Source organism: Populus euphratica, unplaced genomic scaffold (genome assembly GCF_000495115.2).
Source record: "Populus euphratica unplaced genomic scaffold, PopEup_1.0 scaffold319.1, whole genome shotgun sequence".
Taxonomy (NCBI): domain Eukaryota; kingdom Viridiplantae; phylum Streptophyta; class Magnoliopsida; order Malpighiales; family Salicaceae; genus Populus; species Populus euphratica.
The window spans coordinates 109,638-127,766 of NW_011500205.1; the positions used below are offsets into that span (position 1 = coordinate 109,638).

General features: G+C 28.5%; 1 protein-coding gene across 1 annotated transcript; it reads right to left on the reverse strand.

Moving 5' to 3' along the window:
• Positions 1–1,294: 1,294 nt before the first annotated feature.
• On the reverse strand, positions 1,295–8,865 carry LOC105111999 (16S rRNA processing protein RimM family). The gene is made up of 9 exons (XM_011007532.1): positions 8,411–8,865; positions 8,177–8,311; positions 7,055–7,165; positions 5,800–6,084; positions 4,528–4,727; positions 3,750–4,044; positions 3,380–3,490; positions 2,436–2,627; positions 1,295–1,869 (listed from the first exon to the last, which is right to left on the reverse strand). The coding sequence occupies exons 1-9, from the start codon at positions 8,753–8,755 to the stop codon at positions 1,522–1,524; spliced, it is 2,022 nt and encodes a 673-aa protein (XP_011005834.1). The 5' UTR covers positions 8,756–8,865; the 3' UTR covers positions 1,295–1,521.
• Positions 8,866–18,129: the final 9,264 nt, after the last annotated feature.

The following is an 18,129-nucleotide window of genomic DNA, read 5'->3' on the forward strand; positions in this document are numbered from 1 at the left end:
GGAAGATGTCTAAAATTAATTTAATATAATTAAGTTTTTATAAAATTTAATTTGGTGTCACAAAAATAAATTTCATCTAAAACTAATTTTCTATTACAGATTCTTAAAATCCAATTTCTTTACATTGCAGAAACCTATACACGGTGAATTATATAAGAAATTCATTTATTAAATATTTTTGTATTATCACTCATTTTCATTTCAAATGAACAGCACAAACATTATCACATGAAAGCTTGCTCTTTTAATCGTCAAAATAGCTTCTTATCTATTTTTAACTAAACAGACTTTATCTCACGTGTTTTAACACCTTTATCTAAGAGCGGTAAAAAAAATGAAAAACTAATTAAACTAAAAAAATAAAAAAATTATAAAAAAATTAATTAAACTAATTAAAATTTAAAAAAAAATGATCAGAGTTTAATTTGGTTTAGTTTTATAAACTTAAAACTGAAAAAACCAAACCAAACCAAACTAAATTAAAATTAAAAAACTTGAAAAAACAAAGTGAAACTATTTTTTTTTTAAATTAAACTGAATAGAAAATCGATCGATTTCAATCCGTTTCGATTTGGTTTTAATTTTTTTAATTTTGATTTAGTTATATTTTTTTAATAAAAATCAAACCAAGTTGAAAATTGAAAATGATTATCCATTATTAAAAAGTAAATTTGTAATTTTAGAATACATGTGTTAAACATTCAAGAGTGAATTTATTTGAGATAGCTAACTTATTTTAGACTCAAAGTTATTTATAAACAATTTTTTTTCCAAAAAAAAACATGTCAACTTCTGACATGGTTGAAAAATATTTTAAAAAGTCAAAATTTCTTATCCTTATTTCTTTTACGTAAGTAACAGTTTATGCAAGTTGTTTTAACCGATATATATTTTTTTGTTTGACTTCGTGTGAGATTTCTCTAACAATTTTATAATCTTAAAAAAATTGTGAGCATTTCCTCGTGTGAGCATTTTTTTGGTAGCGTGTGAATACACGAGCCGAAGTAAATCATTAAATTTAAAACCATGGGAAGATAATGTGGAAGAATGGAATTAATATCTTAAAAAAATCTCAACATTTTTTATTCAATTAACTTTGATTAAACTTGAAGGGGAAAAGGTTGAAATTTTTTAAGATATTAATTTATTAGATATCAATCAATTTAATATTTATTCTCAAATGAAATTGCTCGGAAAAAGAGTATTTAATCTAATTTAGATCATAATAATGAACTATATTTAATTAAATATGGAAAGATTTCTATTTATTTAAAAAAAAAATAGAAAACAACTCTAAGAAACTTGAACCATTTCTCCATTTTCCATTTGAGGGTGTCACCCTGAGCAGGAGCATGCTAACTGATGTCTCCCACTGTTCTCTGTCCACCTCTCCACTAACTAGGTAAGACCCGCTCAAATGATTTTCCGGGAAAATAATTACATAGAGCTAATCCCATATAATTTGATTTACACACAATCTATACATTTTTTTTTTTTGGGGGGGGGAATAAAAAATTATTGTTATTCTGTTATTTCCATTGCACAAATCTTCTCCAGAGGGCAAGCATTCAAGGAACTGTAAATAGAAGAACGAAGTTCATATGAGTTGGGAGATGGCGGGACAACATCAATCCACTCCTTGTCAACCATCTCCACATGCAGATTTGACTTCGGGATTGCATAGAACTGGAGTTTATGGATTTGTTGAGCCAGCAACCTCATGAAATTCAAGGATAATATCATGTCAAAACTTTCTTCTAAATCTTTTGTATCTTCAACGATTTTGATCCCTATTTCTGCTTTGCGTGACTTGACAAACCCAAGTAGAAGTGGACTCCCAGCAACACAATTTTGGCTGCTACTGCATATCTGGAAGAAGGTGCTGCAACTAGTCAAATAACTGTCACGGCAATCACACACAGATGTGACGTTGAAATCTACTTGGTTTGCATATGAAACACAAATTTCAGAATCACTGCCTCGAGCCAACATCAATATGCATGAATGAAAGATAGATATATAGTGCTGATACAGAGCTCTATAATCTTCATACAAAGCTCTATCATTTACCTAGGCTGAAATCATCTATTCCCCAAGAGACGACCAAACGTTGTCTATCATGATGAGAAAGCCATATTTCTTTGGAAGAAGTTATACCATGGAGAATTTGGTGATCAGTTTGGTTATTTGAAAAGCATGTCTATGGTCTTAACATGCTGTGATTGCATATAAGAGGAGAATGATGATACAAAGTGCTACCAATATGCTGCCTGATGCAGATTGTTGATATCCATGTACAATCCTTTTAACATGATATTGCGAGGGAAAAAAAGGTGCTACCAATAGCAGAAGTTTTTTGTCCCACTTGTTTGTAATGTGGATAGTGTTAAATTTCATATTAACCAAACGAATAAAATTGAAAGGACATGTCTAACCTCAATATACTCCACGCCCATTTTGCTGAGATTCTCAGGAATATTGACAGAAGAAAGCAAGCTAATAACTCCTCCAGATCCAACTGGTGATTGCAGTATTTCCCATGGCGACTTCATCATGATTTTATGTCTCTTCCCTTCTTCTTCAGAACTACTAACAACTGGAATTTGCTCTTCTTCCAAAAACCATACCTGTGAGAGGGTTGAAACCTTTAAAGATCGAAGAACAAAGAACAGAATTGGACCGGTAAAGGAGAACTTGCAAGTTTTTTCTACTTCAACTAACACATGACAAGAACCAAGGACTTCTATTCACATGCATGACAAGTTGAAAGACACAGAGCTAGTAGTTCTGCAGAGATAGCAATCACCTTCCTGCATATTCCAACTCCATGAGAGTCTGTGTGCTAATAATGTTAGTAAAACCATATGATATTCAGGCTAAAAATAGGTTGAATATATAAGGAGACAGTCAAACAATTGGTCAGACCAGGTTGAATTTTGAGATGAAAGGCGGTGTTCCGCATTACAGTCCAAGCACAATTTTGAAATTTTTTTACTTTCTTTAGTTTCAAATTAATTTTAATTTTTTTTGTGTTTTTGGATTATTTTGATATGTATAAATTTAAAAAAAAATTATTTTCATGCATTTCCAAGCGAAAAACACTTTGAAAAGCAACCTATACCACACTCCTAAATTGGCACAAAATCCCAATAATTCCACCCTTATTAGAACAAAGCAGAATACAAGTAATCTTAAGGAAATCAATACAAAACTTCAGCTTAAGCTCTACCGATTGTCTGATATAGTGCTATACCATTACAGTATGCCTTTTGATCCACTTAACTCAAGAAAATCGAGCTGCTCAATAACCCAGCTTTAATCTGCAACTACATGTTATCTAAATAGGAGAGAGAAGTGACAATTCAACATCTACACTAACCTTGTTGGAGTCAAATGCGAAGTAATCATTATTTGAGAACAGCTTTTGCAAAGACTGGATTTCTTGTGCAGGGCAAACCAAAATCAACGGCACAGACACACGGTCTTCTATCTGCCATCAACACATGCTCGTCAAACCATTTTGCAAAACCTCTAAAGACTTCAGATAATGCCAAGGGAAAAAAATCCTTTGATCATTGCATGCTAATAAAAATTTCATCTAACATGCACATAACAACAGGAGGGGGAAATAACAGTCAGAGCCTCAAGACATTTGTAAATAGAACAACAAAAAGGATTTTCTTCCCATCACACTTATAAAAGAAAATTAGAAAGAGCTTTATGTACAAGACTTCAGAAATGAGTATCACCTTTACAAATGACTGATCATCAGAAAGTGATTTTTGAAGGAAGAAAAGCATTGAATTCTCCCTACTTTCAGAGTCAACTACTCCAGGATTATCACCTTTTCCTTTCTCAATGTCATTCAAAACTAAAACGATGGCCACTTTGCCTTTAGAAATGAGAGACAATCCCTTTTCTTGCAATTTGAAATTCGCTCCCAGTTTCTCTTCATTTGCACAAGTGATGAACTCCTTTGATATCCTCAAAGAACTTTTTACATGCTTGGTTCTTGTGGCACTGATTAACTCAGTAGCAAAGCATCTGATTCAAGCAGACAAAAAGACGAGGCTCAACACACCTGGCACTGGCACCACTTTAAGTCAAAGGGGAAATGAAGAGATTCGACAAGTCCATAAAACAAATAGTATGCAATGCTGATAAGGCTTCCCTATCTCAACAAAATTTTGACTTCATGAAATACCAACTAACAATCCCAGCTTTATCTAGAGAAATAAATACAAACATGATCTATGGAGCTACCAATATGAATTCAGGAAAATATGGACAGAAAAAACAATTATATTGAATAGTATCATGTGAGCAGCATATTCTTTAACCAGCAATACACAACATATGGGTTTTCTACAATTCAAAATAGTGATCATATTTATATGTTTAATGCCTCACAAGAAGTTCAATTCAATAGGCTCCAAATTTGTTTCAGATGAAACAATAATGTGCATTTTGTCCCACTTCCGTGTGAATCCAAACATGAAGAATATAAGCACTTCATGCAAAAGTCACCTCTTAGAGGATATCTCTATATTTTCTAGGGCTTGTTGAAGCAATTTGGAATTTACACCAACAATCTGGTCTGCCAGCAATCCCCTTTTAGATTTGTCCCCATATCTGAGTCCATCAAATACATGCTTTTGTTCCATTTCACAGAGTTTCTTCTTTGCTGCTATAAGGCGTCTTTGGAATTTCTTTCTCTCTCTCCATTCCTGAAATGTATCAAAGATGCTCCTGAGCCACCAGCAACAACCAGTGCAAGCATATGCTTAAGCATTTATTTAAGAAAGGAGAAAAGGAAACAAAGCAAAAGAAAGAAAGAAAGAAACAGAGAAATAGAGAAATAAGGAATCTAAAACTAAGATGCACAACTGTGACGTCCACTAACACAAATTTGGAGGGGAGGTGGATAGAATTGGGAAACAGCAAAAAGATCTTACATATGGTGCCCTAATAACTTGGTATCAATAAACTATCAGTCCACATGCGTATCAAACTTGAAAGCTCTTCCTAATGTATTCACGAAAGCTGACTAAGGTAGTTCCCTTGGTCTGCATTCTCCACTTTTCAATCCTATGTTAGAGCTAAACTTAATTCAAAATGATTTCACTAGTTGAATATACATAAAATATACTCAGAGTATGGGAAATAGTGGTATTTGTACAGATAAATAGACAGAAAGGTTCAATTACAAGACCATTTCAGTTATAGCCTAAGCATATGAAATGAAACAGATACTGTAATTTTGAATGGCTCTACCCTAAATTTGATCATTAAAGTATCATGTTAGTGTTTGATCAACAGCGGTCCAAGTGGGAAAAGGATAGAATTAAAGAAAAGAGAGGGGGTCCTTTTCTTCTATCCTATAAAGAGAAACTTGAAAACCAAAAGTTAGCAAGAACTAAGCAGCATCCATAAGATGTGAAAGGAAGCAAGATATGAAATGAAAATGGCCCAAGAAGCATATCATACCCACTTTGTGCTACATTGACTGTAGCAGATCAAATGCAAGGAAAAGATGTATCTGAAAGCCTATTATGGCTAAAGAAGTAGGATTCTGTTTAAAATAAAATTGCTACTCCCCATTCTCTAAAACATGGGCTGGTGGGGGAAGGGGGGGCAATTAAAACAATTGTCTGGTATGGGAATAAACCATGCTTTCATATAAAAGTATATCAGCTATGAGAATAAAACATGCTTTCATCTAAAAGTAAGGAAGGAAATGCTGTCAACGATTAAGCTTTAAACAACATATCAAGTGGAACACAAAGGAGTATGCCTCACAAGCTCACGCCTTTCTTTCTTGGACCTCTCACCCAGGCGTAGGTTTAACTCAAGAAGTCCTTTCGGAGGTGTAATCCTCATTTCTCTTTCATTCATATTGACATCTGGAACAATCGCTTCAACAAAAGGTACCCAGGCAAGATGACCAGATACCCCTGCTTCTGCTGGTTTTGACTTTCCGTTTCCATCAGGCACATCTGAAGATGGGTAGAGCATTACCTGCAGAAGATCATTACCTCCATTGTCGAAAACATTAACAACAGTTCCCACACATTCACCGGTTTCCTGAGAAGGAGACATACAATTACAGTCTTGATACATAAAAGCTGGTGTATCAATAATAAACCAGAAAAAAAAAGATAATAATATTCAAGCAGCGACCACAAGAAGAAACGAGAACAAATAATGCAAAAACAAGGAACGAACAAGCAAGATATGCTGAAAATATGTAAGGAAAATTCATAATCAAAAAACATAAACAGCATTAGAAGGATGATTTGGGAAACAATGGTCTTCAATGCCTAAAATATTTTACAATTCATTTGTATCATGAATAGAAAAGTGCCCAAGCATAAATCATGAGTGGGAGTACTTCTTGGACATTAATGGTCCGTTTGTTTTGCGTATAATATTTTACAAATGGAAAATATTTTACATGTAAAATTTTTTCGCGTAAAATATTTTACATGTAAAATATTTTTCAATATTTGGCTTAAGAAATGTTTTCACATAAAATACTTTCAATGTAAAATATTTTCAATGGTGAGTTGGTGGTGCTGGTGGTAAGTTGGTGGTGCTGGTTATGGAGGCGAAGGAGGTGTTGGCGAGATGGTGATAGTGATGATGGTGGTAAATTGGTCATGAAAGAGGAGGTGAAGGAGGAGGAGGTGGTGGTGAGATAGATTGATGAAATAAATGAATTACTACTCATAAAATATTTTATAGAACTTCATGAGCTAAAAATATTTCTCGCTAAATGAACTAGTTTGAAGGTTAACTGTAAAATATTTTTTATTGACTAGTTTTTCTGTAAAATATTTTACAGGAAACATTTTCTAGAAATATTTTTCAAAAACAAACATGGGAAAGTATGGAAAACATTTTCCCATAAATATTTTATGCAAAACAAACAGACCCTAAATTGTGCAAAGCCCCTTTATATAGAACTTAGAGGTAGAGAGAAAACAAAGATACAAACTCAGGTATTTACGTTAACAACTTTTCACAAAACATGGAGGTCTTAAAATGTACAAACCTTGAGAATCACTCTCATTCCGATGAGATCACGAGAATAAAACTCTCCTTCTTCCAACTCTGGCCTTTCATATTCTCTTACAAGTAAAGTTGACCCAACAAGCAGCTTAGCCTGAACAAATCATAAATCTCTTTCATAAGATACATGAAATCATGCTAATATAGACTAATAATCTCTATTATATGTCTACATAACCGATAAGTTTTACAAACAATGAAAAACCAAGGAAAAATTGCATAGATAGTCACTATGTGGTAGGATTTATTTTGAGTTGAGTAGAGTATATATATTAGTGTAGCAATCTTAAAGCAACCTCGGCTTCCCTATATCTATGAACTGATATGGAAATAAAAATTTCATCAAGAGTAAAGTTGCACAGAGCTACAACCAGAATCATCCTGCAGTACAGTGGTAGTGCCTCACAGAATTGAGAATTTTATCAATTATTTCCGGAAATCGTGTTGCCCAAACATTTAACATGGAGCCGTTAATAAGAACATCCTGATTTGGTTTTGTCCAACAACACTAAATCACTAGAATATCACCAGGAGTTGGTTTTCAAATCAAAAAGATTTTAATATATGCTATATTTTCTCCTAGAGATGAAAATCATGGTTCAACAATTGCAAAATTACTGCAACAAGGAATTCATTGAAGCAGAAAAATATGTCAAGGTAACAGAGGGAATACACATGAAATCCAACATCCAATAATAACAACCTGGATGGTATCAAATCAAAAGGATTTTAATATATGCTATATTTTCTCCTAGAGATGAAAATCATGGTTCAACAATTGCAACAAGAAAAATATGTCAAGGTAACTGAGGGAATACACATGAAATCCAACATCCAATAATAACAACCTGGATGGTATCAGACTTCTCATGCCCAAAAGAGGGGTCCCTGAAAGTGCTATATTCGAAGCAGACCGGCCCTTCAGCATTTTACACTTTTTCATGTTATGGTTGCTCTCAAAGTAAGTTGCAAGCTCAAGATCTTAAACTTTGCATCAAACAACACAATGACCCCTTAAACGCATATCTAATGTTGCTAGTACAAAGTCTCAGGCCAAGAAAACTGAACTAAATAAGATAGTACTGTAAGACATTAACAAGCTCACCCGATCCACAGTGTCAATACCCCCAAATTTAAGTATCCAACTCTTGCGTCCATGGTGTCCTCTTCCTTCAACCAGCTCCACTTCCCTAATTACATCTTTGCCTGAAACTAGTTGCCTTAACCATCTTCTCCCAGGCTAAAATGTTAGGCCTTAAACTATTAGTATTACAATAAAACAAAACATAATAAGCACGAAGAAAAAGAACCCAAATGGAGAGAATATAGTTTCAGTTACCTTGGAAAATCGTAGCTCAGGAAAATCTGTAGTGGGTTTTACAGAAATCTCTCCCTGGAGGCCATGAACATTGGAAATATACCCAACTTCAACAAATTCTGATTCACTCTTCGAAGTTTCAACAGTCTCTTGAGTAGCTAGGGAGAGAGAGTGTCTGCGCGTACAGGTTCTCAGGAGAGGGGAGAGGATGGCAGGAAGGTAATTCCGTGGAGGTTTGAAGGGCAGTAATTGAAGAGGAGACGGGGGTAAGAGGGCAGGAGAAAGTCGGGCTGGAAGAGGAGGAACAAGGGGATACTTAGAGAATGGAAGTGAAGGAGAGCAGAGAGGTGTAGCTGCGTGCTGCATCCTTTTTTCTCAACAGGCAGAGATTGTTCTCCTAAATGAAAAGAAGATATCCTGTGCTCGTCTTTTCAACTCAGGAGTCTAGAGGTTGAAGCCCGAGTATGGACCATCGACTAGACGTGGAGTCACTGTATTTTATTTCTAGAAATAGGATTGAAAAGATAAATAATAATGATAATAATAATGATAATGATAATATTTATAATAATTATTTTTAAAAGTATTTTTTATTTTAAAATATATTAAAATAATATTTTTTATTTTTTAAAAATAATTTTTAATATTAACATATTAAAATAATTTAAAATATAAAAAATATTAATTTAAAATATAAAAAATATAATTTTTAATTTTTAAAATATAAAAATAAATAATCTCAAAACCTCATTGCTGCGTTAAATACTCGGTAATGAAATTTTTATAATTCTTGTCCTGGTTTATTCTAGATTAATCGGAGCCGTAAATAGTTAGAAGATACCATATATTCTTACCCAAAAAAAAGATAAAGAATAATTATAGTCCATAATATTTATTAATTAAGGAGAATGATGAAAAATCTTGAAATTGTTTTCAAGTATACCAATAGCACATATATTTATAAAAAGAAATAAAGATGAGAATACTTCAAATAATAAAAACTTTGTATATGTTATGAACAGTAAAACTAGAGGTAAACTTCTCTAAGTCGTGAGAAATCTTAGGGTGATTATTAAATAACTAATTATATTTTATTAATGATTTTTTAATTTTAATTTAAAGAAAAATAAATTTTATATAGAGATATTGTTTAAAACATAATTATTTAAAAGTATAAAATTTTATATGGTATAATCTTATTTAATTTTTACTAAAACTTTAGTAGAATTTTCCTTGTATTAGGATCATACTAAGTGATTAATATCTTCATTCTTGACACAATTCATATAATAATCATGGTCCAATTATCTTGGACCTCTTTCCCAAACAATGCATCATATAAAAAAAGCATGCATTGTCAAGATACATAAATAAACAATTATAAGGTTTACTTAATTTGCATAATTAAATAATTCTAAAAAATAATAATAATAACTTAGATTATGAATGTAACACCTTCATTATTTTATTATTCCAACATTTCTAATCACATGAGCAGCCATGATAAAATATAAATACTTAATTTAACATAAAAATATTCTTAAGTATGATACACACATTAATTATATATAAAAGTTTTATTCTACAATTAAAAGAGTTCATTTGACCTCTTTTACATTATACATTAATCTCAAAATACATGTTGGTCACTATAAATATTCAAAAAGTATCTTATATTCAAGCAAGATGTACTCTATTGTTGTGATGGTTTTGAAAATAAAATTAACATTTAATCAATATAATTATCAATAAATACAATATATCATTTCATTATATCCATGTAAAAATATTCTAATATATATTTTATAATGAATCATTAATATCTTACACCTCTATATTCATCTAATTAATTCTAATATTAGCCATTTCATTGGGTTGCTACTCCCTCATCAAGGGTACTAGTTCATCTATTAACATCAAAATATAAATTATAGAATTCTTAAATAAAATTAATAAATGCTTTCAATTAATCTTTCTACAAAGAATTAAGATGTTGGGCATCTATTTGCCAGTGATGTTCGACTAGTAATTCCCAATTGTTGTATGGAGTCTCCAACCTCTCCTGTTTCATCTGAAAGATCTTATGATTTCAATATTTAATCACCCAGTAATTTTATTAAAACTTCATCACATAGCAAGATTTTTTTATCAATATAATTTTAACACCCAAAACTATTATCATCATTCAAACATAATTTTATGTTTTTTAATAATTCATACAATGCTACATCCACCTAAACTTTCATTTCACAACAATTATAAAGGAATATTATATTATTATAAAAAAAAATTCCAATAATTAAAGGAAATTTAATTCATTTACACCTAATTCAACATATTGCTTTATTTTATTCTATTTTTCTTCCACTATTTTAAATACAGTTCATTAATTTCTTTAAGCTTGAAATTTTATTTCTTATATTTTCCATAGCCAAATTCACCTTTCTAAGAGTTCCATAATCACACATAACAACAACTAGGCATCCATATATAGAATTTCACTAATTAATACAATAAGATCATATTTACTTATAACATAACAAGGGATCAATAGCAAATCCAAGATGGAAACCACTTTTTATCCTTCTCTTTTTTCTTTTTTCTTTTTTCTTTTCTCTTCTTCTTTTAACACATTCTTCAATCACCAAATAATCAATTATCATAACTAAATATAATTTGTTTGTCATTAATTCAACAACCTAATCACCCCAAAAATCTACCCTTGACCGAAATTCTCATTACCAAGAGGCATGAATATATATTTTTTAAATTAACCTAATTAATGAAAAACCTAAACATTTATTCCCTCAATAAACATATAATTAACATAAATCCATGCATTCAAACCATCATAACATCAAGAATTCATCTTCACATAATACCAATTTTATTCAATCTAAGAACAAACATGAAAATCAATACAATAGATCATCATAGAAAGTGTTCTTACCCTTAAGAAGTGAAGAATCAAAAGCCAAAACAAGTTGAATCAAGTTCTCCTCCACATTTCCCTCTAAGCTTAATGTTTTCTCCTCTACAAACACACTTTAATTCTTAAACTCCTAGTAGACTCCTTAACACGTCAAACCCTCTCTTTAATTACTAAACACTTTTTTTTTTCAAGCAATTTCCATGAAAAATGACAAAAGCCCTCCTTTCTGTATTTTCTTCTCTTGACCGACTACATGCTCCCTCTTTTATCATCTCTCTCTTTCTCTCTCTCTCTTCTTTTTACTGTTGGCAACTTATAACGAGGGTTGTTTTGGGTAAGTTTTCAATTTGGTATTTAGAGAAATTTCTAGACACTCATTTGTGCTATTTATTCTTTTATATGTAAAAAAACATCTTATTGTATTCCAAAAATTCTGAAACATTAACCCAAATTAAAAACATATTTTAGAAGACTATATGCAAAATTTCAACTTAATTTAATGACCAGATTAAAAGTTACACGTTGTAATGTAAAACTAGTTGGTTTGTGATTTTTCACCAAAAATTCAAATTTTCTTATTTCATTCTTATACAAATCATATCAATTAGTTTACTTAATTCTTCAAACCATTTTTATTTATTTATTTATTTTTATTTTATTTTTTACCAGATTTTACAGATATTCTTATTATTTTTAATGTGTCATGAATTTCATCATCTTTTTTTTTTTCATGTTCATCTCTTTCTTCAATATGGGCTTAACTACCTGAGCACCACAAATTTTTTTGTATGTGTCATGGCACTCCAAACTTTAAAAAAAAAAAATGAGATCTATATATTATTTGGTTTAATTTCTAAAATTTTACAACCTCAAAAAATCTTAATTAACCCATACAAACTTTTTTAACTTTTTGAAAAAACTCTAATAACCTATAGGTAGCCCGAACCCCTACAAAAACTTTGGATCCAAAACATTCTTAAATAAATAAACATAATTGGCTCAAACTTTAATATAAAATATAAAGATAAAAAAGAAAGAAGGTGTTATCTGATTTTCTTGATAAGTTATATATCTTAATACTCAATTTCTAATTTCTCTTTCATGACAACAACTAGACAAATTGTAAAAGTTTATGGTTTATATTTCTTTAATAGATTTGATTTGTTTTCTTGTACCAAGATAGGAAAGCAATGGTCTCTATTTTCTTAACAAATACACAACAAAACAATAGTTTATGGTAATTCTAATTTTTGGTATTTGGAACATTATATTTCTTTTTCTTTTTCTTTTTTTGCATTTAGGGTTTTGCGGATTTTTATGAGTTATATAAGATTGAATTCTTTAAGGCTTTAATTACTTGAATGTTTAATGATACCAATTAGACTCACAATTATTATGCATTCAATGTATTAGTTTTATTTTGATTTTGATTTTGATTTTGATTAATATACAATATTAATTCTTTCTTGAACGAATAGCAATGACATTTTTTAGGTTTACTATGTCTTGAATTAAGTTTGACTTTTATTATTAATATTATTGTTTGTTTATGTCAAAAAAATGATAGGCTACAACTTGCTCAAGCAATTGAAACTAATAATAAAATTGTTTAAGATGAAATAAAGATGGGAAAATGAGCAAATCAAGCTGATACCTTAGAATGACCTAGCAATTCTACACGTGGTTCTCAAATCCAATTAATTTATAGTATGTCAAAGATATTTAGTATAACTTGTAAAATTATCAGTATTGCTCTAAAGATGAAGCAAATTATTCTTAACAAGGTGATGTGAAAGCAGATTATTTGGAATTAAAATCTTTTGAATAAGTTTTCAAATTGCCTATAATAAAACAAATTATAAGAATTACTAATGTTTTACACCAAACTTTATAGAAATAAGATTGATAATTTATCGATGTTATTAGTTTAGTTTCAACTACAAAGTAATTGATTCAAAAGTTACAAGATGATAGACAAAAACCTTTACTTTAGAGTACCAAAGAATTGTGTATAAAATGATATTGACATTTTTTATTTCAAAGCACGAATACAAGAGCTCATGGCAGGTCTCATTATAAAAGTAAAGTTCTTATAACTTTAAAACACCATTTCAACATTGATATATATGTACTTATAATTGATTTTTAATTATAAAAGTTAAATAACAGATTTGACGATTAACCATTTAAGATTCTTATTTTAAGTTTAACTTTATGTCATTAAGATTCTTATAGCTCAATTAATGTTGATTGTATATTTAATTTGGCTTAAAACTTTTACCTCAAAGATCTTAGTTAGTAATGAAAACTTTATTTAAGGTCTTATTTGCAATATTATAAGCTTGATGTATCAAAACATTAAAAGTTTTAGAAATTGACTATTTTTTTTTAGGTGTGTAGAACAATGATGACTTTTAAAAGATAAGAAAATATATCATGCAAGTGACAAAGGAATTTAACTAATCTTAAGTCCTCGTGTATTTATGGTAATTATAAAATGAGATTTCTTTACAATGAAGTTAGTGAGAACAAAGCTTTATAGCAAATGAATGATGATTTTCTTAATTTATCTTTTGCTTTCTTTTTAGAGAATGTTATGTGACAAGTGAACCCTTTCTTGTAGGGTGTAAGTGGTTTTTTTTTCCTTATCTTGTATTTGTAGCAAACAACATCAAGAAACATTATAAAAAATCATTTTACTCACAAGTTTTTAGTTTTGTAATATTTGGTTGTTATAATTTTATGTTTTATTGTTTTAATCCTCACACTTCATTTTTATATTGTTTTAAGCTTTCAGTTTTGGGAGATGAGAGGGAAAGTTACTAAAGGAAAAGAAGAGAAAGATCTTGATCGTCTACATTTCGATTACAAAAAAAGATTAATGCTAATAAGTTTGTCATGAAAATAAGATTAAGGTGATCTTGTTTTCCAAGAAAGTCAAAAAAATAGAAGATTAGAGTTTTAGAAGTTTTTAATTCAATTTGATTTTTAGCTTTTTTAGTGGTTAAAAATAAGTTTTTTAAAGTTCTTTGAAAGAAAAATTTTAACCATCAAAGGTGGTTATAATCTGCTCTATCATTGGATATACTAAAAAATATTAGGATGAAAGGTATTTTGCGTGTCCATTAAAAAAAACAAAAAAAGAAAGCCAAATGTATGAGTTTGACCTTTCGAATCCAAGCACATATGGGTTTTTATAAGTGTGTTAGACCATTTATCCATGCCCACGTACTTGGCTTTTTATAAGCTTCACCTTTAACCTATGTTTTTTAAAAGTTTATAATAAAATTCACTTTAAATAAATTTATTAAAGTGATATCTAAAAAACTATTTAATTATGTCATAATTTTAAAGAAAATTAGATTTTTTAATGATAATATTAATAATTATTTTATATTTATTTATTTATTAAATTGTAGATTTTTTATAAAAAAAAACTTGCTCATCGATACTAAGTACGAATAGAATATGAATTTTATCATTGCAATTTTTTTATATAAAAGCCTCAAATGTATTAATATAAGTTTATAAAAAAATCGATTCTAAAAAAATCGATTCTTAATTTTTTTACTCAAACTTGATTTAATAATCATAATGTTTTTTCGTTTAATAAATAACACATTTAGTAAAAAAAAAAACTTATTTTTATTGAAAAAGTATTTTTGTTGAAACAGAAAAAAGAAAAAATGTATAATAAGGAAAGGGGGTTACACACACACTTCTTGTTTGATTCAACTCATCACAACTTTTCTGAATTTTTTAAGTTTCCATTAATTTTTATTCAATAAACCATGCTGCTAACAAAATAAAAAGCTTGTTCTTGTTAAAAAGAAAAAAATACATGAATGGAAGAAGATAATTTTCACTAAAAAATACATTTTGCTATAATATTTTAACCATTATATTTATTATGAACATTTATTTTAATTTTCATAATGAAAATAGATTTTGAAAAGTGTCTTGCAATAATATAATCACTATTAAAATTAAATAAATAAAAAACATACAACAGAACCCATTTTTATTAAAGGTTATGTCATTAAACATTGCTAATGACATTGTTCATTCAACAATATTTCTTTATTCTGGTATTCATTTTTATTTTATTTTATTTTATTACTATTTTATCATTATACTTGATGTTGGCATCAATTTATGTCATAATTTACTCTTATTTGTATTTTATCACATGCTAGAGATCTACTGGAAAAAATAGTAAGAACAAGGACCAAATTTCTTTTTTAATAAAAACATACATTTCATTTTCACTATTCAAGAAGAGTGAAAAACTATATTTTGGTCACTGCAATTTTAGATTTTGCATATTTAGTCCTTATTACTCGAGGATCTTATTTTTAGAGCTTAAAACTCTTTTCATTTTGGTCTCAATGTCCTATGGAGGACAAAATAAGTCATTGTATAGAGAAAAAAGAGAAGTAGAGTTATTTTGGTCTTAATGGCCTCTTTTCATATTATTGTTTAATCTTTTTATTTTTTATTTTGAGTAAAAATCACTAATGAATAAAATAATTAAAATATTATCTAATTTTTCTATAGTTTTCAATGAAGATTATATTTTTTATGTGATATGAGCAATTACTTTATGAAATTTAATATATGAACCTAATATGCCAAATCTACAAGAAAAAATATGCTCGTGAATATTAATTGAAAATAAAATATCTATTTTTTTATTTTTATTTTTTCTCATGCAATCTATTTATGAAACCATCTTTTCTATTTCTTGTCACGATCATAGCAACACCATTCAATAAAAGATTAAGCCATTGATGCATTTTGTAGTGTTTAATAAAAAATATGATAGAAAAGTTATAAATTTTTAATATCTCATTTATAATAGCCTTTTATATATTAAATCAATTATAAAAGCATTTTTATAATATTTTGGAAATTTTCTATTGACCTAGTCAGTATATAAAGTATTATCAATCATATAAATAGTAAGAAGGGGCAAGGACTATGAATGGTCAAGTTCTTGGCAAAGAAAGCCTCCAAGGGTTAATACCATCATGCAGCAAAGTGAACCACTTCACTTTTGGGTTTATGAGTATAATTGTAATTGTTTTTTAAATAATTTTTTGTATTAAAATATATGTTAATAATATTTTTTTATTTTTTAAAAATTATTTTTGATATTAGTATATTAAAATAATTTGAAAACACTAAAAATATATTAATTTGAAGTAAATAAAAAAATAAAAAATTTTATTTTTTTAAAATATTTTTAAAATATAAAAATAAACAAATTTAAATCCATTGATAATATAAATGCTTTTCAAGTTCATTCCTAGTTTGTTTTAGGAACAACAGATTTTTTGCAAGGCCTCTAGAAAGAATTTTGAGTGGCCATGCATTAAGAGAATGAAGTTCATTTTTTTTTCATTATTTCTTTAACTGTATGTTTTTTATTTTTATTATTTCTTGTTTCTGCTATAATAAAATTAATTCTCAAAACTGTGAAAATTCATTGATGTAATTGGAAAGCAACTAACAACATGAAATAACTTGCAAATGAATATTCGTCTCACATGTAACTTGAATAATAATAAAATAATAAAATATTCATGATTTTATTTTAAATAGCATGAATGTGATTACAAATTCTTTTAAATAGTCGATTAAAACAACTAGTTTAGCTATAAAATAAGAGACAAATGAATTTTTTTAACATAAAAAATAAATATATAAATGCTATTAATTTTTTTTCTCGTAAAAAACAAATTTAAACCGTGTGGAGATCGACCTGATATGATTCGATCGCCTTGACAAATCCAAAAACAACTCATATGATATATAAAAATATAGTTTGGCTTGGAAAAATATTTAAGATAATTTTTTTATATAAATATTAAAACGACATCATATTACATCAATTTGGATTGACCTTTTAATCCATATGTCTAGTCAACACAGTGTTGATCAAACATAAAATAAAAAAAATAATGAAAAAAGGATATAAAAAAGACTTGAGTCATCTTTGAGTTTACTCGTCAAAATCATAATTCAAGTCATGAGATAAGAATAACCTCATAAAAAAATTAAAATAAATTATGAAACTTAATTTTTAATCAACCCAATAATGAATGATGAAATTAAAAAAAAATCAACAAGAAAAAGAAGGAAAATAACTCAAGTTAACTTGAGATTATAATCTAATTCATGAGACTTAAATAACAAAACAAATTAATTAAAAAATAAAAAATAATTCAAGTCAACTTGAATTAACTGGTTAAATTCGTGACCCGAAACGTGAGATGAAGATAACCTAATAAAAAATAAATCAAAATAAATTATAAAGTCTAATTTTCAATCAATCATATATTTAAAAGATAAAATTAAAAAACAAAAATTAATATAAACAATAAAAAAAACTCGAGTTAAATGAGTTAATTTGTCAAATCCGCGGTTCAGATAATAAAATTAAGATAACTTTATAAAAAGTAAACTATAAAAAGATATGAAGCATTATCTTTAATAAATCTAATAATGAATAGGTTAAAAAAAACTATTTTAATAAATAATATTATTTATAGTTTTTAAACCTGATCCAATTTAAAATCAATAATAGATTTTAACCTGGTTATCTCGAATTCACTCTTAATTTTTTATAAAACATGATGACTTATTTAAAAAAATAAGTCAATAAACTATAATTAATTTTTATGTTTTTTTTCCTTAAATCCAACTTAATTTTGATAGTGGATCATAGAAATCCGAGGTCTCCCTGCCAATCTTCGGTTGAGGGGCACATAAAATTCACTACCCTTTTGTTTTTTGTCTTTTTTTT

What these genes read in the sequence shown, in the direction of transcription:
- LOC105111999 (XM_011007532.1), bottom strand. Translation starts at nt 8,755, where the DNA reads ATGCAGCACGCAGCTACACCTCTCTGCTCTCCTTCACTTCCATTCTCT. An exon ending in ATAGAGATATCCTCTAAGAG is followed by an intron (nt 4,045 to 4,527) that starts GTGACTTTTGCA and finishes TGCTTGAATCAG; the next exon opens with ATGCTTTGCTACTGAGTTAA. An exon ending in ATGATCAGTCATTTGTAAAG is followed by an intron (nt 3,491 to 3,749) that starts GTGATACTCATT and finishes TGTTGATGGCAG; the next exon opens with ATAGAAGACCGTGTGTCTGT.